This window comes from Micropterus dolomieu, linkage group LG04, assembly GCF_021292245.1.
Source record: "Micropterus dolomieu isolate WLL.071019.BEF.003 ecotype Adirondacks linkage group LG04, ASM2129224v1, whole genome shotgun sequence".
NCBI classification, from domain to species: domain Eukaryota; kingdom Metazoa; phylum Chordata; class Actinopteri; order Centrarchiformes; family Centrarchidae; genus Micropterus; species Micropterus dolomieu.
In genome coordinates this window covers 33428072-33450057 of record NC_060153.1, presented here as the reverse complement: position 1 = coordinate 33450057, position 21986 = coordinate 33428072, and the positions used below count along the sequence as shown (strand labels likewise).

Genomic DNA, 21986 nt, shown 5'->3' with positions numbered 1-21986 from the left:
TCAGGGTCACCATCAGTCAGAGTCACTGTCCGTCCTCTCGATCAGGGTCACTGTCCGTTCTCTCGATCAGGGTCACGGTCAGTCCTCTTAGTCAGGGTCACCATCAGTCAGAGTCACTGTCCGTCCTCTCGGTCAGGGTCACAGTCAGTCCTCTTAGTCAGGGTCACGGTCAGTCAGAGTCACCGTCCGTCCTCTCGGTCATGGTCACGGTCCGTCCTCTCGGTCAGGGTCAGGGTCAGTCATCTTAGTCAGGGTCACTGTCCGTCCTCTCGGTCAGGGTCACGGTCAGTCCTCTTAGTCAGGGTCACGGTCAGTCAGAGTCACTGTCCGTCCTCTCGGTCATGGTCACGGTCAGTCCTCTTAGTCAGAGTCACTGTCCGTCCTCTCGGTCAGGGTCACCATCAGTCAGAGTCACTGTCCGTCCTCTCGGTCAGGGTCACCATCAGTCAGAGTCACTGTCCGTCCTCTCGGTCAGGGTCACGGTCAGTCCTCTCGGTCAGGGTCACGGTCAGTCAGAGTCACTGTCCGTCCTCTCGGTCATGGTCACGGTCAGTCCTCTTAGTCAGGGTCACCATCAGTCAGAGTCACTGTCCGTCCTCTTAGTCAGGGTCACGGTCCGTCCTCTCGGTCAGGGTCACGATCAGTCAGAGTCACTGTCCGTCCTCTCGGTCATGGTCACGGTCAGTCCTCTTAGTCAGGGTCACGGTCAGTCCTCTTCGTCAGGGTCACCATCAGTCAGAGTCACTGTCCGTCCTCATAGTCAGGGTCACGTCAGTCCTCTTAGTCAGGGTCACTGTCCGTCCTCTCGATCAGGGTCACGGTCCGTCCTCTTAGTCAGGGTCACCATCAGTCAGAGTCACTGTCCGTCCTCATAGTCAGGGTCACTGTCCGTCCTCTCGATCAGGGTCACGGTCAGTCCTCTTAGTCAGGGTCACCATCAGTCAGGGTCACTGTCCGTCCTCTCAGTCAGGGTCACGGTCCGTCCTCTCGATCAGGGTCACGGTCAGTCAGAGTCACTGTCCGTCCTCTTAGTCAGGGTCACCTTCAGTCCTCTTAGTCAGGGTCACGGTCAGTCCTCTCGATCAGGGTCACGGTCAGTCCTCTCGATCAGGGTCACCATCAATCAGAGTCACTGTCCGTCCTCTCGATCAGGGTCACGGTCAGTCCTCTCGGTCAGGGTCACGGTCAGTCCTCTCGGTCAGGGTCACGGTCCGTCCTCTCGATCAGGGTCACGGTCCGTCCTCTCGATCAGGGTCAGGGTCACTGTCCGTCCTCTCGATCAGGGTCAGGGTCACTGTCCGTCCTCTCGATCAGGGTCAGGGTCACTGTCCGTCATCTTAGTCAGGGTCAGGGTCACTGTCCGTCATCTTAGTCAGGGTCACGGTCAGTCATCTTAGTCAGAGTCACTGTCCGTCCTCTCGATCAGGGTCACGGTCAGTCCTCTTAGTCAGGGTCACGGTCAGTCCTCTTAGTCAGGGTCACCATCAGTCAGAGTCACTGTCCGTCCTCTCGGTCAGGGTCACGGTCAGTCCTCTCAGTCAGGGTCACGGTCAGTCCTCTCGATCAGGGTCACGGTCCGTCCTCTCGATCAGGGTCACGGTCAGTCCTCTTAGTCAGGGTCACGGTCCGTCCTCTCGATCAGGGTCACGGTCAGTCCTCTTAGTCAGGGTCACCATCAGTCAGAGTCACGGTCAGTCCTCTTAGTCAGGGTCACGGTCAGTCCTCTTAGTCAGGGTCACCATCAGTCAGAGTCACTGTCCGTCCTCTCGATCAGGGTCACGGTCAGTCCTCTTAGTCAGGGTCACCATCAGTCAGAGTCACTGTCCGTCCTCTTAGTCAGGGTCACGGTCAGTCCTCTCGATCAGGGTCACGGTCAGTCCTCTTAGTCAGGGTCACCATCAGTCAGAGTCACGGTCAGTCCTCTTAGTCAGGGTCACGGTCAGTCCTCTTAGTCAGGGTCACCATCAGTCAGAGTCACTGTCCGTCCTCTCGATCAGGGTCACGGTCAGTCCTCTTAGTCAGGGTCACCATCAGTCAGAGTCACTGTCCGTCCTCTTAGTCAGGGTCACGGTCAGTCCTCTCGATCAGGGTCACGGTCAGTCCTCTTAGTCAGGGTCACCATCAGTCAGAGTCACGGTCAGTCCTCTTAGTCAGGGTCACGGTCAGTCCTCTTAGTCAGGGTCACCATCAGTCAGAGTCACTGTCCGTCCTCTCGATCAGGGTCACGGTCAGTCCTCTTAGTCAGGGTCACCATCAGTCAGAGTCACTGTCCGTCCTCTTAGTCAGGGTCACGGTCAGTCCTCTCGATCAGGGTCACGGTCAGTCCTCTTAGTCAGGGTCACCATCAGTCAGAGTCACGGTCAGTCCTCTTAGTCAGGGTCACGGTCAGTCCTCTTAGTCAGGGTCACCATCAGTCAGAGTCACTGTCCGTCCTCTCGATCAGGGTCACGGTCAGTCCTCTTAGTCAGGGTCACCATCAGTCAGAGTCACTGTCCGTCCTCTTAGTCAGGGTCACGGTCAGTCCTCTTAGTCAGGGTCACCATCAGTCAGAGTCACGGTCAGTCCTCTTAGTCAGGGTCACGGTCAGTCCTCTCGATCAGGGTCACCATCAGTCAGAGTCACTGTCCGTCCTCTTAGTCAGGGTCACGGTCAGTCCTCTTAGTCAGGGTCACCATCAGTCAGAGTCACTGTCCGTCCTCTTAGTCAGGGTCACCATCAGTCAGAGTCACTGTCCGTCCTCTTAGTCAGGGTCACCGTCCGTCCTCTCGATCAGGGTCACGGTCAGTCCTCTTAGTCAGGGACACGGTCAGTCCTCTTAGTCAGGGACACGGTCAGTCCTCTTAGTCAGGGACACGGTCAGTCCTCTCAGTCAGGGTCACGTCAGTCCTCACCCTCTTGACGTTGCGGCGGTCGGCGGCGGAGCGAGCCAGGCACAGCCGGATCATGTACATGAGCAGACCGGGGATCCTCAGCAGGTCCATGGCATTCCCGATGAACGCCGAGGCGATGACATAGTTGACGAAGAACGCTCCGTTATCCGGCAGGAAGACGCACCTGAAGGGGACGCAGCACCATCATTACAGCAGAACGGCCTACTACTGATCAATCAAACTTTATTGATACCTTATAGATGCGTGCAGAGAAACAGAGCTGTATATAAGCTGAATATAAACAAAGGCTAAAGATACTTTTATCACTTCAAATTATGGAAGTCCAGGACTGCCAATATTAGTTTGAATTTTATGTTTAAATGTTTTTAATTTAAAATTGTATTTATTTTATCCAATATCCAATGTTTTTTTTCGATTTCTTGGGCATTTACTTGCAGTGAGGACTAGAATTAAAACCCCAGAGATAAATAATTATCAGTGTCCTCCAAACCATCAAAGTGCTAGTTAGTGTTCGATAATGACATTGAACATGGGATTACTTACTCAAATCGGACTGTGGCATCAGCCAGGAACTTCTTATCGAAGAGCCAGCGGAAGAAAACATCCAGACTGAAAACCGGAGACACAGAAGTATCAGTAAGAACAGCAGAGGTCAAAGGTCACTCAGCGACAGATTCTTACAGTGAACGGTTTTTATTACCTGCTGAGTCCGAGAGACGGCAGCAGCAGAACCATGAAGATCAGGAAGGTGTAACATTTATGCATCGTTGTCCTGTTTTCTCCAGACCTGCAGACACACAGAGACGACCAAACCAGGGTCAGATACCCCCCTCAGCTACTGTAGACTTGATTTGGACCCGTGATGACTGATCTGAGGACTTGTCTCGACTGACCCAATTTAGACATGTCTAATGACAAACTAATTTGAGACTTGACTTGGGCTTGTTTGTATATATTGAGATCTGTCCTTTAAACTGACACTTAACTTGAATTTCTTCTCAGTCAAAGTGATTTGGACGTGTCTGGAATGACCTGAGACATGATTTGGACTTTTATCAACTGACATTCAACTTCACTTGGACTAGTCTCCTCTAATGTAAGATTTTTATTTGGATTAGTCTTGAATGACTTGAGGCTTGACCTGGACTTGCCACAGAAGTGCTACTACTAATATTGAAGTATTAAAGGTTCAGTGTGTGAGATTTAGCGGCATCGAGTGGTGAGGGTTGTGAACTGCAACCATCTGTCCAGTCTACCACTGCCCTCTAACCTTTCAGAGAGCGCAGGACACCACAGTCCTTTATAAACCACACGTTAGATAAAGTTTATACAAACACTGAAAAGAGAAACACGTTGATTCTCTCTGTGATTATGGACCCTCGCCAAAACTGCCCACCAACAATAATATCTGGCCTGCTGCCAGATTACGGTGCTTTGATAGCGGCATTAAATATAAATACCTAAACACTTTGACAGCTGCTGAAATAGATCTCTGACAGCGACAGTTACTCACATAATCACTTCCTCTTTAGTGGTTCTGCCTACAAAATAAAAGCGCAAGAAGCTTGTTTACTGTAATGCAGTATTTGGAGTTGAACTGAGCTTTTACTTTGAAAGAGCCGTCAGAGAACGTGATTCCCCTAAATGTGCTCTGCCTGGAGATACTGGGGAAATGAAAAGCGTCTGTAGGTTGATGGATGAGGATCAAACACCGAAACACAAACAGTGCAGCGCATGCCGTGACCTCAGAAACATGCGCTGCAGAATCTTTTTGTCGGAGAGAGAAAAAACAAAGTTGTCTTGAGGTGGAATGAAACCCTCAACCGACTGAGCTAACGGAACACTGTACGACCCCTGCAGTATATTATTACTTCTTCTTCTTTTGTACGTGTTCAACACAGTGACGAGTGTCTGACTGCCTGAATTAAGTAGAACAAGAAGAACGTGGTGACGAAACGCGCTCTGTAGCCTGTTTGTTTTCAGCTACTGTAGAAACATGACGATGCAACGCGGCGACGTCCATGGAAGGGGGTTCCCGCGGTTAAGTAGATATAAACGTCTCATTCTAAGGTAAAAACATAACGGTTTATTATGTAAGGTCTTTACACACCACTGAAAACATAGTTATGGATCTTATATTGCATTTCTGTCCGTAGATCATCAGAAATATTACAGACTGGACCTTTAAAAGGAAGTTTTCCTTGCCACTGTGGCCAAGCGCTGGCTCATAAATAACATCACACTGTCCAGTGTCCAAGAGTGCAGTGGGATAACTTCTGTTGTGAATCGGCGCTATATAAATGAAACTGCACTGAACACTGTGTTATAGTACTGATGAAGAGGAGGGTGAGGTGGAAGCAGCAGCGGTACCTGGTCCAGTGAGCCTCGAAGAAGGCAGAGTAGTAGACGATGGTGGGCAGCAGAGCAGAGAAAGCCCAAAGCAGCAGCGTGGGGAAGAACTGAGTGACGATGGGATTCTGTACAAACAAACAAACAGCAGAGTGAGAGCAGCAGGACGATGACTCATCTGCTGAGACTCGGTTGGACTTAGAGGCTGGTTGTTCTTACGTTGAGATACTCGACAGGCTTGGTGACGTTGAACTTGTCCATGGTGGAGATGATGATGGCGGGCGTGGTGAGGAAGAAGAGCAGGAGGAAGAGGATGCAGTTGATGATGAAGCAGCGGATCCACCAGGAGATCCCACCCAGCGACAGGTGTTCCCTGCAAGAAGAAACCAGGACACGGTGAGGGGTGTATTTGATTTGTATTTGGTTGTGTTTTTAGGCGGGTGGAGTTTGCGGACGTACCAGCGGACGTTCTGCGGGTCGGGCGCGTACGAAACGCTCCAGTTGTAAACGTGAAGAGCCTCGCTGAACTGAGAGGACTGTGGCTCCTGATGACACCGACAACCCTGAACCTGACAGGCGTTGAAGTCCTTCAAGATGCTGTGAAAACAGACGGGGCGGGGTCAGAGAAAGGGGCGGAGTCAGACAGAGGAGGTGAAGTTACAGAGAGGGGCGGAAGAGGTGGAGTCAGAGAAGTGCACATTCATGATACGGAAATAATTGTAGGTGGGAGGCGTGAGAAACAAGAGGTGGGGTCATGAGAATGGGCGGAGTCGGGGTCAGGTCAGGGGCGGGGTCAGGGCGAGGCTCACATGGCAGTCATGGCCTCGTTCTGGAAGGTGACGAAGGCCATGCCCAGTGGTTTGGTGTGGACCTTCTCCTTCTCCTTCCTGTACTCCTCCTTCAGCTTGGCCTCCCTCTTGGTGTAGTAGCTGACCGCCTCCTCCTGCAGGACAAATGCAGGCCGCTGAATCACTGCTAACAAGGTAACAACACCTGAGCCAACACATTCACACCAGGCAAAAGAAAAAGTCCTTTCCTAAACAACAAACAACCAAATAGATAGTTGTTAAAATAAAAACTAATCAAATAGGATTGAAATGTTGAAATTGATAAAATAAAGCAACAGGCACAGATGGAGTGGACGTGCTGGGAGACAGTTCAGCAGAACAGCGTCTGCAAACGGCCATTTTTGCGTCTTCTGAACACCGAAAGTGCCGTTTTCGCTATTTTCGGTGGATCCCTACTATTTATGGTTTCAGAGCTCATCATACGAGGACTTCCAGACGTTTTGGATCGTGCCAGGAGCATAAAACAGGCGCTCTGTTGTTTCTACATTTACATGGGTCTGCCGTGGTGAAACTACAATGCTGCTTATATGTTGCTGCTGCAAGGAATTGTGGGACGGCGTTACCTCCTTCCCTTTGGCAAAGGATGGTGCAGCGTTCCCTACGCTAAAGGGGGTAAGGAAGGACGCAGGGATGCGCTTTTCCTCAGCTTAAGAGAACTCGACCAGCTCTCATCACGGCTGCCGCTTCCAGGTCGACATGTTATAAAACTGCCTCTTTACTTTAGTCTGAAAACTGTTTTCACAGCCTGAAAGTAAAGTAAGTAGTTAAAAGAAGTTAAATGTAGAAACAGATGATTGTCGCCATCAACGTCGTCTCAATTCTCTAACCGCCCAATCACGTTCCAGCACAGCAGCGACGTGATGCGATTTCTAAGCATCATGCCTGCAGGCTGGTGGGAAGCTACTCTGCGTGTGCATGTGTGAGCACAGCGTTAGCATTATTAGCGTCACCTCCTCGCAGCCGGCGATGGCGCAGCAGCACAGGTGTCCGCAGGGTTTGGGGTTGATCATGGTGGGAACGTGTTCCTTCGCCATTAGGTCGGTGAAGAACTTCTTGCTGCGCTCCGTCTTCTTCCTGACAGACACAAACACACGGAGCATGTGTGGCTTTTCATCGTCTTTAATGTGTCTCCCAGCATGCACTGGGCCCCGACTCTGTCTCACCTCTCGGCGTTCAGAGACATCAGCTTGGCCACGTTGTAGCAGATCCGAGCCTCCAGCACCGTGCAGTTCTCGTACGCCTGCCTGAGGAACAACAAGAAGGCTCAGATCCTGCAGGCGTCACACCAAACAGGGAGACTACGGACTTATTGTTCGTTACAAAAATATTATCAAGGGTTCCTATTCAGCCGGCACAGTCGAGGACAAGATTAAGAGAAAATTAATTGTACTTTTTAATCAAGGTGTTGGGCCGGTGAGTGCCTGGCCCTTACTTAGAAAAGAGAACGAGTGCCAAACTAAAGAATCTCATGGAGCTTGTAGACACCGAGTTGCTGTAGACTGAAGATTCCACGGTGTTTTATCCCAACAGCAATTTGATTTTTTAATCAATGTGTCTGATTTTTTATTTGAAGTTTTCAGCTGGTCGTATTTGTAACAACCCATCAGCTTAAATCAGGCTTCAGAAGGCTGTTTTTATTTCTTGTTCTGTGCGAACCTACTGGTTGTCTTGACTACAACCCTCACATTTTTGTCAATTTTATTATCTCTTGTATCCAGCGGTTTAGACATTAACGGCTGTGTGATGTGTTATTTTGAGGGGACAGCAGATTTACACTGTTACAAGCTGTAGACTCACTACTTTACACTGGAGCAAAGGGTCATTTCTTCAGTGTTGGCTTCAGAGTTTCCCCTTTGAGGAATAATGAAGCTTTCTAATCTAATAAACAGCCTAAAATTTCACCTAAACCACAGACAAAGAAACCTTTTTAAAGATCTGAGAGGAAGACGGAGCAGAAAGCAGTGAACTTACTCAAAGTGCTGTTTGATCTGACTCTCCTCTGCGTATTTAGAGATGCCATTAATGAATAAAGTACGTTTCACCTGCAAAACACAAGACTGGGATTAAAACAAGCAACAGCAGATTTAAAAAAAGATTAATTTGAACAATTATTAACGTTTCACACCTCAAGTCAAAAATACTTTATCAGCATTGGGGAAGGGGGACAGTGGTGACAAAGCGAGGGTAGCGAACAAACACCTGTAAAATGCATCTGAATACATTGGACATTGTTTTCCAAATGTTACATTACACAGATAAAGATCGTCGTCACATCTCTGATGAAGCCTCAAGAAACCCAGCAGATCCTAAAACGACGACGTTTGACACCTGCCGGATCCACACAGGTGACGGCTGTTCATCACCGTTATTAGGCTATTAGATTTAAACTTGTGTTTCCTACCAGGTCGTCCTCCTTGTAGTGCATCTTGGAGGTGTGTCTCCTCATGCTGTAGACGGTCAGCAGCAGATACATAAAGGCGAATGAGGTGTGCAGCCACAGCAGGTTGTTCCTGGACATGAAAAAAAACACTCGGTCAGGTTTAGACACCAAGGTTGGTTCCTGATCCTGGATCTGCTGCTTCCTGCTGAGCAACTCAAATCGGAGAAGAAGAAAAACTAAAGCTGGAACAGATTTGAGTTTCATCGACTTCAGTCCGATCTGTGCTACTCAGATCAGACCATTAACAGGTTTACAGGGTCTCATGTGATCACCGGTGAGGATCAGTAAAGTAATCAATACAGTAAATGAACCCTCGAGGACTCACTGAGACTTCAGGTTCGCTATCGTGGTGCGTCCGAAGCTGTAGGCGTTGTTTTCTGGAAGAAAAACATAAGTCAGAGTTCATCATCAGGAAACATTTACCACTGAAGCTAACAATCAAACTAAGTACATTAAGTCAAGTACTGTACTGAAGTACACTTCTGAGGTACTATACGGATTCAGAATACAAACTATAATCACCAAATACATGACGATGTATTTGTATCACAAACTACCCCGCTGAATATAAAACAAACCCAACAGGAAGTCAGCCATTTTAAATTTTATGGTAATTTCTTACGATTTACAGGATCCGTACTTTAACGAACTCCTCCTACAGGATTAATTGGATCGATTTCAAATTTTTGCTGCACAATCTACAGACCCTTGCGATTAAAAGTTGTGTTAACGGTGAGTTTTCGCTAAAGGGCGGGCTTGTGGTGTGGCGTCGAAAATGGATGTTTCGCCGTCAAACAGGAAGTTGTTGTAACTTTTCTGTACATAGCCACATCTGCACCAAACTGTACATGTTTGATAAGAGCCCCACCCTGAACACATCTACAAGCCAATATAGTCACAGCGCCACCTACTGGTAAGCCCTGTGTGACAAGCATAATTTGTTTTACAGGAAATTTTCACAGGATGTTCCACATTTGATGTACTGGGACACAATGTGTAATAATTGGAGTTTCTCTAGGGCAGTGGTTCTTAACCTGGGGGCCGGGAACCTCTGGGGGAGCAGCTACTATAGACACAAAAATAGAAAAACACTGACTTAAAAATATTTTCAACTTCAAAAAGGGGTCAGAGTGCCAGAAAGGTTAAGAACCGCTGCTCTCTGGGACTCAGGAAGTGACTGAACTCCTTCGTGCATCGTACTAAAAAGCCGTGTGTGAAGGAGCGAGTTCATCGCTGCTTGTATATTTTAATGATAATACTTTTGTAACTTTACTTAAGTAAAATATACTTCTTCCAGAACTGATGTTACTACAAAAAACTTCCTAATCAGAGAGTCCAGGTTGAGCTAAAACCACCATCTACCATCAGACAGCAAACACAGACCAACACGCCCACAGACCTGCTACAGACCTGCTACAGTTCTGGTCTGACTGCTGTTACCTTCTTTAGAAGGAAGTCGGGGCGCTCCTTGGTTTAGGAAAGCATCTTTACTGATAATTCTGACTAAAACCAGACACAAGGCGAGAACACTGTGAGTCCAGAGCTGCTGAGCTCTCAGAGGTCAATGTACAAACTCACATTTCTGATAAACAAGTTATAAATAGTAAATTCAACTCCTATGATGTCATTTATTTACAGTTGCAGACTGTTTTGGAATAGATCATGTGTCTAATCTTTTACTTGTACTGACAAACGTCTGTAATTCAGGACTCTATTCAAACAGGATCTAAACATTAGTTGGCTCTCATCGTTATATACATCGTCATATTTTTCCCAAAATAAGGCCTCATGAGGCAGAAATGGAAGGGAGGGGCTTCTATAGCTCTCTGTAGCTGCCTAGCTAGTTTTAAAATGTCTAATGTGAAGAGATTACAAAGTCTCGGTCGGAAGCACCTTAAACCGACCAATCAGCAGCAAGCTCTGTGTGGAAGACTAGTGGTTCCCAACCTGGGGATTGGGACCCCCAGTAGGGGTCTCAACATGGATCTAAGGGGCCTTTAAATGACTATGATGCTGTTGTTCTCACCCAGCAGGTCTCCGGAGAAGTTGACGGGCAGGACGATGCCGACCGAGAGAACGCCGACGACGACCAGCAGGCCGATGATGTGACGCTGGAAGGACAGATAGTGAACGGCGTCCTCGCCGCACTTCTCCCTGATCTCTTCATCCCTGCAGGAGGAGGAGGAGGAGGATGGGTCAGTCAGTCTCCAGCAGCTTAGAGACTGTGTGGACCTGAACCAAGATCTGAAGCTAGATGTTTATTTAATCCATTACTGCCTGTTAGCTGAGCAGGCTAACGGTCAGCTAACGGGCACTGCATATATTTATTTATCTAACTATTTATCTTAGGCTGGCTGGGAAAAGAGTTTCAGACAAACATGGCTGCAGCCCCCAGATTTGGCGTTTTAGTAACGCTGCTCACTAGAAGGTTTTACATCTTACCGGATGTTAAAAACATGTGAGAATGAACCAATCTTTAATGTTTTATTCTTACGATCGAACACAGCAGACGGTTCAGTCCAGAATGAAAGGCCTACCCACTGGGCTTTTATACTGAACGGTTTCAGAGTCCGGCGTCACAGTCAGATTTAAAGAGGTCACTTCCCCAAACAGAGACACAAAGAAGAGGGAAGACTATAAATCATGACTCAGCAGATATTAAAGACGTTGATCTACAGAGTTGAGGTTAAGAGTTTGAATTGTCACCTGCCGCTTGAATTTTGTGTTTTCTTTTACGTAAAAATATTTCCACCATAAATTGGTGCAGAAAATGTCACCAGAATACAGAAAATGAACAGTTTTATGATCAAACTTTTCATTTAATTCAGCTTGATTTTTTAAAAATCCCGTCTCATCTCGATCTTGTAGGTTATTTGTCTCATCGCATAGTTAGATTATTATTAATATTACAGATCATTTTTTTACCCATTAAACTCGCATCTTCCCATCTTGCAACCACGACTACCGATAATAAAACACGACGCAGCCGCAACAATAAACTCTCCCGTTGTCTAACAGCGAATTAATCAAACACATAAATGCTTATTTGACTTTTAAAAACAGGCCACCCAGCGAGACAATTAACGCACCAGCCTCAAACGCACCATCAGCAAATTTAACACCTACAGAGTCAATTTAAGACAATTTATGATTTTGAATTTCCCTAATTTCATTTTAAGACTTTAAGGAGCCGCGGGAACCCTGCAAAAGTATATCAACTTGAAGGCGTCAGAAAGACACAAAAACACATCAAATATATGAGAAATATACAGAAAACGTCTCCTCACCAGAAGGTGGCGCTACTGAACAACATTCTGTCTCTGTTGCCTAAAACATGTAAAACCTTTGACTTGAACAAACGGAAATGTCTCGTGGGTCTGAAGTGGACACTCACTTTATTCTGAAGATGGCCGTCAGCCACGAGCAGAAGCCCTGCAGGAAAAACACACGATTATATTCTGATTTACACGCACACAAGATGTAGACAGTGAGGATGAGGGTGGCGAGTGATGAAGGTGTCCTTACGTTGTCTCTCTGGTCAAAGTCGACGGAGCTGGAGACAGACGTGAGCCGTTCGTAGCGGTCAGGCGTCTCCGAGTGCATCGCAGAGGCCACGCTGCGGAGACACGCAGGAGGGAGTCAGGTGACTGTTAGCATTTAGCATGTAGCCGCTCTGACCTTTGACCTCTGCGTCTGAAAGCTGATTGGACTCTTGAGTTTAGTCCCTCTACAAGACACTGAAACACAGAGGGCGCTAACAGGAAGTAACATCACAAACTGACCCCTCAGCAGAAACAGGACAGAGGTGTTTCCAGATGTGAGCGTGCTAGCTGACAGGACGCTGGGTCTCCTGTGGAGGTAGCTACCTAGCTAGCAAGCTAGCTAGCACGTCACAGGGTTGACGACACACAAACACACAGCTGGTTACCTTTTGACCGGCTCATAGTTATCTTGGTCTCGTCTGAGTCTGAGTTCAAGTTAAAAAACGAAGACAAGTGAGAAGCGGAGTTAGCATCACATCTGTTAGCATCACATTAACCAACGCAGAGTGAATACTGTGTACACACACACACACACACACACACACACACTCTCGTCAGTATTCATGGGCTATGGGGGGTGATTGGTGCCACACTCAACACAGCAGCCACGTGTCGCTGCAGGTGATGGTCATCGTGGCCGGATTAAAGCCGGTTTATTACAGCTGTTGAAATTCTTTTTACATCCCGACAGCGATCAATAAATCGAATGCTACAATCAAACTGTTTCAGTCATTTTTGTAACAGCATAAATTCACGTGTTCAAGCTTCTCTTTCCCCATTTTCTAACAACAAGCTCAACATTAGAACATTGTTCACCTGGGCTTCAGAGAACAGTGACTATTCACCGATCGATCAATCCATTAGTAAAGAAAATGACTGTCAGATGTTTTGATAATGAAAACACTTGCTGGCTGCAGCCTCATGAGCTTCCTGTCAACAGCAACAAATAGAAAGTGAAACAGTTCAGGTGGATGTTCACACAGGGGCCCTCTGCAGGACCAGGGGCCCTCTGCAGGACCAGGGGCCATCTGATACTGGACTTTAGTGGTGCAGATTTCAGACACTAATAACCCCCCATACTGAAACACTGAAATGAAGTTGTTGTGTTAGTTGCACCAATCAGAGAGCAGAACCCTGTTAATGAAACCGGAGGAGGAAGAGGAGGAGGAGGACGAGTACCACAGGAGGAGGAGGACAGGAGGACGGGAGGGGGAGGAGGAGGACGAGGAGAACAGGAGGAGGAAGAGGACGGGAGGGGGAAGAGGAGGAAGAGGACGAGGACGAGGAGAACAGGAGGAGGAAGAGGAAGAAGAAGAAGAAGAAGGAGGAAGAAGGGAGGAAGAAGGAAGAAGGAGGGAGGAGGAGGAAGGAGGGAGGAAGAAGGAGGGAGGAGGAGGAAGGAGGAGGAGGAAGAAGGGAGGAGGAGGAGGAGGAGGAGGAGGAGGAGGAGGAGGAGGAGGAGGAGGAGGAGGAGGTTAGCGGTCAAAACAAACATGGAGGAAGCAACAACATACTATTCCCGCTCCTCCAGGTCGCTGAAACGCTTCTTCAGTCTTCAGGATGGAAACAGAAAGAAAATCAAAAGCTGCCGACGTCGGCGGGACGACGACAATGAAAATTAAAAATGAGCGTACAGCAACGTAGTAAAAACACCTCGTGGTTACCACAGAGATATTTTATTAATCTTTACAGGAAACAAATCAGGATCTTATTCATGCTGTGGCCCCTCAGATGCGTCGGGGAGTTTTCTGCACATTAAGAAACCTCTGAGCGTTTCCTGCGACTACAGGTGAGTTTACCTGTCGGCGTCGGTGACCAGCGCCAGGCGGCCATAGTCCCACGCAACCTTCCTCAGGATGGAAAAGACGAAAAGCAGCACCTGAAGAAGAGAGCGGAGAAACACATGATGCTGCAAGTCAGAAGTCAAAGGTGTTACAGTGATGTCACTGTGACGTCACGATCAATCTCAGGTATTAACGTGGCGAGTTTCATGTTGTTACAAAAACTGAGGGATAAAACTTCTACAAGTGAAAACCTCCTTGGCTGTAAACCTGGTTCTGATTCTGTGCAGCTCGGGAAACACGTCTCTGACTCCATCAGCACCTGTAGACTGCCGACACCAAGGACCCGCACCCCCTCCAGGACCCGCAGCCCCTCCAGGACCCGCAGCCCCTCCAGGACCCGCAGCCCCTCCAGGACCACCACTGTGTCCGAAATTACTCACTTTATCAGGTTCATGAATGACGTCCACTTCAGCATACAGATATTTAGAAACCATTTGGAGCCCTTTAAGTTACAGCACCATGTGGCTGAACCCCAAAGCGTCGTCTACAATTCCATTTGATTAATCATTTCTTTTACATCTCTGTCATTCTGATATTCTGCATCATAAATTCAAAACAGGGGAGGGAAGAGGACATGCACCTCAGCAATAACTGTAAAATCATTTTATTCTCAGAAAACAAGACCAAAATGTTTTTCAACTAAAGAGCATGTTAGAAATACTTTTATTCAGATTTGAATGAAACAGTATCTCAAAGTGAGTTCACCCCTCACATGTCTGTAAATATCTGATTCTATCTTTTCATGTTTCAACACTGAAGAAATGACACTTTGCTCCAGTGTAAAGTAGTGAGTCTACAGCTGGTATAACAGTGTAAATCTGCTGTCCCCACAAAATAACACATCACACAGCCGTTAATGTCTAAACCGCTGGCAACAAAGTGAGGACACCCCTAAGTGAAAATGTCCAAATGGAGGAGCGCAAGGTCTCTAACAGCCACCAGCTCTGTGATGTGGAGGAGTGGAAGAGGACTCCAGCGGCAACCTGTGAAGCTCTGCTGAACTCCAGGCCCAAGAGGGTTAAAGCAGCGCTGGAAAATAATGGTGGCCCCACAAAATATTGACACTTTGGGCCCAATTTGGCCGTTTTCTTTTAGGGGTGTCCTCACTTTGTTGTGTTGTGCCGTTCGTAGTGTGATGTGTTATTTTGTGGGGACAGCAGATTTACACTGTTATACCAGCTGAACACTGGAGCAAAGAGTCATTTCTTCAGTGTTGAAACATGAAAAGACAGAATCAGATATTTACATAAATGTGAGGGGTGAACTCACTTTTGTGAGATACTGTTTCATATTTCTGGTACATTTTGTTCTGTGACTGAAAATACATCTGTCCACTCCAGAGGGCTGATTCGGCTTTACTGATGTTTTATTTAAAATGATGATATAATTTGCACTTGAATAACTTTAAGTGTATTTATACCGCTGGTTTTTAGTAAATGTTTTAAAAACACAGTTTGAGTTTCACTGAATCACTTCTGATGCTGTTGATGCAGCGGACACATTCAAAATCAAATATACTGTGGAAAAAAGTTTACAGGTTTAAAAGTAAAAACAAGCTAAAATTATTAATAATTCATGCATGAAAATAGTTTTCAATGTTGCTGTCCGAGTATATAGTGAGAACTACTATACCCACGCTAACTAACCAAACCATATTTACCATCATGCATTGGCAGATAGAAAAATGACCCACCAGCCGAACTTGATCTCGCACGTTTTACTTATGTAAGTTTCATATTTGTATCAAACATTTGTCCATTTTCTACTTATGATTTCTGACTTCTGGCACTAGGTTTATTATCAGGCAGCAAAACTCTCCTGCTTTAACCTGCTGCGACACAAGCCTGGTTCTGAAAACACGAGTAAACCTGTGATTAAATGTTCTGCAGAGTCTGACGGAGCGTCAGCGTCAGGGTCGATCCATGAAGCTGCGGTATTGATTTTTCCTACAGACGGTCCACACTCAGCAGCTCCCACAATGCATCATGGTTCCTTCAACACCACAGCTGACTGCGTGTTCAAAAGAGCCCAAACTCAAGGTGCGTTTGACTTCAGCTGACTTAACATGAGGCATGCTGGTTAAAAAGTTTGCCCTACTTTCTCACCTTGTCACGTGGCATCAAAACCTCGCAATTTACAGGAGGGAGAACGTGTCCGAGTGGACGGCAGTGTTTTCATACCCCACCCCTGTCAGCCGCAGAGATCTCGAACGCACCTCAATTCACTCAGTTCCGCAGACTCTGACACTGCTCGTAGGAAAAGGTTCTGTGTCGCTTTATGATAATTCTAGAGAAGATGTCAGGTACATATCTGTAATATCAGATGAGTTTTATTATTATTATTATTTCCTCTTCGGTGGTTTGGTGCTTTCGCGTCCATCTCCTCCAAGTATGGTCACGTCTGGTTGCAAAAAATCAACACGGAGGCTTCAAAGCGGCGGTGACGTCTGTGGTTCTGACAGTGAACATTATGAAGGTCAGTACGTAGTTAGAGAGCTTATAATAACAGACACAGCAGCAGTCTGTCTGTCAGAGAGTCAATGCTCAGGATCGATTAGCCTAAATGTCAGAATCATGTCACTGAATGGAAATTCAGACCGTCCCTGAACGCATCATCGACCGCACAGATTAAAGAACAGGCGTAAACTGGACACAGATCCTCTCTGCGTCCAGACGTTCAATCTGAAACTCTGCTTTGTTAACCAGCCAATGTCCCCCCCCCGCCACCGTGCGAGTGCATGTGTGTCGTACTGAGCGCGTGCAGTGGCGACTCACCAGGAAGCACATGAAGTCGAGGGCGAGCACGGTGGGCACGCCTCCGAACGGCAGCCCCTGCAGCACCGTGCTGCGGATGCGAGCCGAGTAGCAGTAGTCCCGCTCGCCGTGGTTAGAGCAGTTGTCTTGACCGGCGCATGCCTGGCTGTTGCCGAATATCGCCATGGTAACGATCAGCGCTCGTGAGCAGCACGCTCACTGCCGCATCCTCACGGAGAACCTGAAGGAGGAAAAACAAACAAGTGACCTTTAACCTTTCAGGTGAAACAAATCAACACCAGCGTCACCTTTATTATTATTTCACTAACTGCTGAGATGTTTCTCCTTCACAGAGAAAGAAAACTTTTTCAATGTAACGTCTGTTTTTTGGGCTCCAACATGGTAACAAGAATCCCACTTTAGACTCCGGGCTGAACAGCTAATTGGATCTAATGTTTCTGAACCACAGGAGGAGCCTTTTTAAATGAAACCTGGTGCTGCAGAGACGTCCTGGCCTCCACGTCGTACTCAAAGAACAACCCGTCGTATTATATCAGTGTGTCAGACTGTTCTGACCAACGTATCCTGCGTACAGTCCCAGAGAACAGCGGCAGGTCGGCAGGGGTTCGAACCCACAACCTTCGTGAGGAGACAGTGCTAACCGCCGCACCACCATTGATTTACAACACTTAAATCATCGTGACCGCAGAGTAAGAATGTTAGAAACCGCAGGGCACCCTGGGAGAGAAGATCAGTGAGGTGGAAGTTATGTGTAATGAAAATGTTTTAGTATCAGACCTCAGAGCGGAGTGGACTACATTTCCCAGCATGCCTGAGGAGCAGCAGCAGCAGGCAGCAGGCAGGCACCCCCCCCCCCCCCCGTGACCTACTGATCCCGTTACCACGGTAACACATACTGCAGCTGCTGACCCACTTTTCACGCCTCGACTGCGGCTGCTTGTCGCTTCAAACGCACAGTGACGGCGCTCAAACCGATGATGTCATCAATGCATAACGTCGCTGAGAACAAAGGAGGCGTCAGAACTCATCGGCTCGCTGTGACCACGTGGCGAGTTTGGACTCTCAGGGGGAGACAAACTGACTTCCTGTTGTTCTGGCAGCTCCCGCGTGCCCACTGCTGCCTTCAGGGACGGGTCAGAATGAAAGTACGTTCACCTGTTCAGATGTTACCGGACTTCGGTGAGGTAGTTCACCTGTCCGCAGACTTCTTGAGTGGCGAGACGTTGGACCGTAGAATTTACAGTAAATAATGTCCTTTAAAAATGCTGCTAAATACTGTAAAAGAAATAAGTGTATTACAGGTTTGTGCTGTATATAAATTACAGCAATTTACTGTAGTTTTTACAATAAAACAGCAATTAATTGTAATTTACAACATTATCTTGTGTTCTGTTCAAATTACATAAATGACCTGCCAGTAAACAGCTGTTAAAACGTCACACACAAAATGTCCTTTTATTATAGGTTTTGTGTTTTACCTTTTAAATCAAACTAAAATCAGAACTGCAACACAACATTTACTAAAATTCAATACAGTTTTTCAGCCACCTGAGCCACTGCGTGCAAGTAACAACCTCTATATGCAGTGAAAAAACAAACGGTTCCTTCACTCCTGGTTTCAAAACCACCACAAGAATGACAACTACCAACAAACACCACCACGTTCTAAGCAGACACCTTTAAAAATATATAAATCATCAGCTAATATTTGTATTTCACACAAATAAATAAGTTATTAGCAATTTTTAACAAAACTCCCTTCACCGCCATGCATCATGGGGATTCTGAGGGACGGACGTAGGCCGCCATATATCATCGGCGGCCGCGACACAGACGGACTCGGTGGACCTTCCGAGTGAGTCGGGGGTCACGTAAACTTAAATGACTTGGTAGCAGGTGGGCCCCGTGATGAAGCTCCGCCCCCGCTCAGGAAGAACGCCTCTTTCAAGCATAATCTGATATCAACACCATTTCACTGTGACATCTATTATCGTATTATCGACAGTTAAAACGCAGTTTGCCTGTAATTTTAATATATGGAAAAATGCTGTCAACAGTTATTTTGGACCCATAATGCATTACGATTTACAGTTAACCTTTGTAAAATGACAGAACAGTAAGTTCCTGTAATTTTTTACTGTAGAAACTACAGCAATTTGTTACAGTGTTCCTCACAGGACACGTCTCTGCAGCCTGCGCACCTCCATCGACTGGCCGTCACTTCAGACTGGACGGAACCGGCTTGTTAACAAAACCCTGAGTCTGACGGGCAAGTTCCTTCCAAGACCTAATCGGCTGTATTACTCAGAGGCGTAAAAGATTACTAGTTACCGTCATTTGAGAGTAATTCTATTACAGAATCACAGTCTGAGTTCCTTTCACTGGGAGTTTTAATGGGCGCATTATTCAGAGTAAGAAGTGCCTGCAGGTGCAGTTCTGTGCATCAGGTGAGTCTTTGTTATAAAAACTAACATCTTGATTAGTCTGTGTGTGTGTGTGGGGGGGGGGGGTGCTGATGGGTGAAATAGGATGAATCTGGATAGGATCTGTCAGGCTGCACCGACAGCAGCCTCTCTGACCAGGGAAGGAAATCATTAAAGACAGAGAATTATATTTACAATTACTTCCCGTCTTATTAAGGTTCCCTCATAGTTTCACCCTGTTTCTAATCTCAGCCATCGAACTCCATCAGTCCATTTAGTCAATAACAAAACGCCACTTCATTTTGGATTAAAATGAGTTGCAACGCAGGTATAATATTACTGAAATTTCATTAGTAATTTGTAACATCAGTGTAACTGCATTACTTTTGTAACGTGTTCCTTCCATGTTAACCATAGTTTCTTGTATTGTCTCCTCGCTGTAGATCATCATGCGTCTCAGTCTTGTCATGTTTATTATTCTTTCCTGTGGTTTCTTTTAGTTTAAGGTTTGTTGTTGTCGTCCTGCGTCTTCTGTCCCTTGTTTTGTTATTTTCTTTAATCCCAGGCGCGTTCCTTCCAGCAGGCTTTTGTCTCTAAATGTATATATTGTAAAAAAAAAAAAAAAAAAAAAAGGTATAATAAAAAAAAAAAAAAAGAGATCTTCACTTAGAAAAGCCTGGCAGTTAATTATTATTAAAACTGCTGTCATTTCCATCAGAATAACCTCCTAACACGTGTCCTATGCTCTGCGTGACCCCGTGACCTCCCCTGTAGCGCCCCCTACAGGCTCTGCTGGTCAGACCGTGGCAGTAATGAGCAGTGCAGCTTCCAGGGGTCCCTGACAGGATTTCAGTGTGTTGTTCTGGTTGGTTCTGTGTAGAACAGTGATGGTCTGATCTAGAATATTCCACCAGTTCAGCATCATTCAGAGGGAACCCCCCCCCCGCTGCAGCATGACTCATCTGAAGCCTCCAGTCTCAGAGCTGCAGAGACACTGCAACACATCCAGTCATCAGTCCAGGGCCTCAACAGCTGATCACACCATGTCTTTACACTGACCCAGAAACCTTATTAACCCTGTTAGTGTTGGCCTGACCACTATTATATTAATTAGCTTAGCACTGGCTTAAAACAACTGTTAGTTTCATTAGTTTATCCCTCCACTAGCTCCTGTTAGCTTAGTACCTCCACTAGCTCCTGTTAGCTTAGTACCTCCACTAGCTCCTGTTAGCTTAACACCTCCACTAGCTCCTGTTAGCTTAACACCTCCACTAGCTCCTGTTAGCTTAACACCTCCACTAGCTCCCTGTTAGCTTAACACCTCCACTAGCTCCTGTTAGCTTAACACCTCCACTAGCTCCCTGTTAGCTTAACACCTCCACTAGCCCCTGGTAGTTTAGTCCCGGTCTAAGACTTCCACTAGCCCCAGGTAGTTTAGCCCCGGCCTAAGACCTCCTCTAGCCCCTGGTAGTTTAGCCCCGGCCTAAGACCTCCTCTAGCCCCTGGTAGTTTAGCCCCGGCCTAAGACTTCCACTAGCCCCTGGTAGTTTAGCCCCGGCCTAAGACCTCCTCTAGCCCCGGGTAGTTTAGCCCCGGCCTAAGACCTCCTCTAGCCCCGGGTAGTTTAGCCCCGGCCTAAGACCTCCTCTAGCCCCGGGTAGTTTAGCCCCGGCCTAAGACTTCCACTAGCCCCTGGTAGTTTAGCCCCGGCCTAAGACCTCCTCTAGCCCCGGGTAGTTTAGCCCCGGCCTAAGACTTCCACTAGCCCCTGGTAGTTTAGCCCCGGCCTAAGACTTCCACTAGCCCCTGGTAGTTTAGCCCCGGCCTAAGACCTCCTCTAGCCCCGGGTAGTTTAGTCCTGTTATTGTGTTTTAAAGTCCAACAGGTGAAGCTCCTTCAGGGAACAAACGTCGAGTCATACAGCAGCTAAAAGAAAACGTCTTTCTTGGGCCGGCTGGCGTCTGCAGCCCCCAGATAACAGCTGGCTGTTTGTGTGTGTGCGTTTGTTTTACTACATTCGTGGCGTCCAAAAACTGGGAGTCCCCTTTCCTTGTGGGGTCCAACCAGCTTTGTGGGGATCAAAATGCGCGACCCCACAAGTTTAAAGGGCAGTCTGAGGGTTGAGGCCTGGTTTTAGGTTTAGGGGTGAGGAAATGCATTATGTCCCCACACAGATAGTAACACCAGGCTGTGTGTGCGTGTGTGGTTTAAGATTATGCGTCGGCCTTCGGGTGACGGCGGAGAGACAGGAAATGTGTGTCGAGGTCAGGACGTCACTTTGTTTAGGGGACATCAGGGCTCAGATTGTGCTGAAACATTGTTGACCTGATTGTCAACAACATATTAAATGTTAAATGCTGAAATGTACGAGTTCTTCCCCAGAAGATTCTGAGCATTAAACAACTTAATTTCCTGCATTCTGGAGACATTTTCTGCACCAGTACATGGTGGAAATGTTTTTATTTATTTAAGGGGAAACTGTGAGAATTTGAAATATAAAAATATAACAGAATATAACACATTAATCAGCAGCTCGTTACTTAAGCTTAAGTTACATTTTCTGTACATTTGTTAACACTGCATATTTTCTTAACGTGCAAAGAAAATCTTCCTCAAAGTATTTTAACTTTATTTATTCAGCCCTGATCACATTCACACCTGGAAGCTGCCCAACACAACCTGGTCGCTCAAGGGCACCTGAGAGATGAGCCACTGCTCGTTCGGGGATTGAACCGTCGATCTCCCGGCACGCTTCTTTAACCTTTGGCCCACCGCCTCCCCAAGTAAACGACCCGTCAGGTCCAGGACTTCGGTGAAGTTGAGATAAACAGCTGCCGACAGATTGAGAGAGCAGGAAGTTGCGGCCCGGCGTGGA

General features: G+C 47.0%; 1 protein-coding gene across 2 annotated transcripts in view; it reads right to left on the bottom strand.

Moving 5' to 3' along the window:
- LOC123969655 (CSC1-like protein 2) overlaps window positions 1–21986 on the bottom strand; it is a 38754-nt gene that overhangs the window by 11369 nt on the left and 5399 nt on the right. Inside the window, exons 3-20 of one of the 2 annotated variants that reach the window (XM_046047252.1) lie at window positions 16689–16908; window positions 13870–13949; window positions 13585–13623; window positions 12054–12144; window positions 11923–11960; window positions 10555–10697; window positions 8854–8905; window positions 8490–8598; window positions 8060–8130; window positions 7252–7332; window positions 7039–7162; window positions 6050–6183; window positions 5700–5837; window positions 5460–5613; window positions 5262–5368; window positions 3592–3678; window positions 3435–3500; window positions 2892–3054 (exon numbers count right to left, since the gene is read on the bottom strand). In XM_046047252.1, coding sequence (XP_045903208.1) covers window positions 2892–3054; window positions 3435–3500; window positions 3592–3678; window positions 5262–5368; window positions 5460–5613; window positions 5700–5837; window positions 6050–6183; window positions 7039–7162; window positions 7252–7332; window positions 8060–8130; window positions 8490–8598; window positions 8854–8905; window positions 10555–10697; window positions 11923–11960; window positions 12054–12144; window positions 13585–13623; window positions 13870–13949; window positions 16689–16853 — 1842 coding nt within the window. In that variant the 5' untranslated portion in view covers window positions 16854–16908. The remainder of the gene's footprint in view (window positions 1–2891; window positions 3055–3434; window positions 3501–3591; window positions 3679–5261; window positions 5369–5459; window positions 5614–5699; window positions 5838–6049; window positions 6184–7038; window positions 7163–7251; window positions 7333–8059; window positions 8131–8489; window positions 8599–8853; window positions 8906–10554; window positions 10698–11922; window positions 11961–12053; window positions 12145–13584; window positions 13624–13869; window positions 13950–16688; window positions 16909–21986) is intronic. The other variant, XM_046047253.1, reaches the window with a different exon arrangement.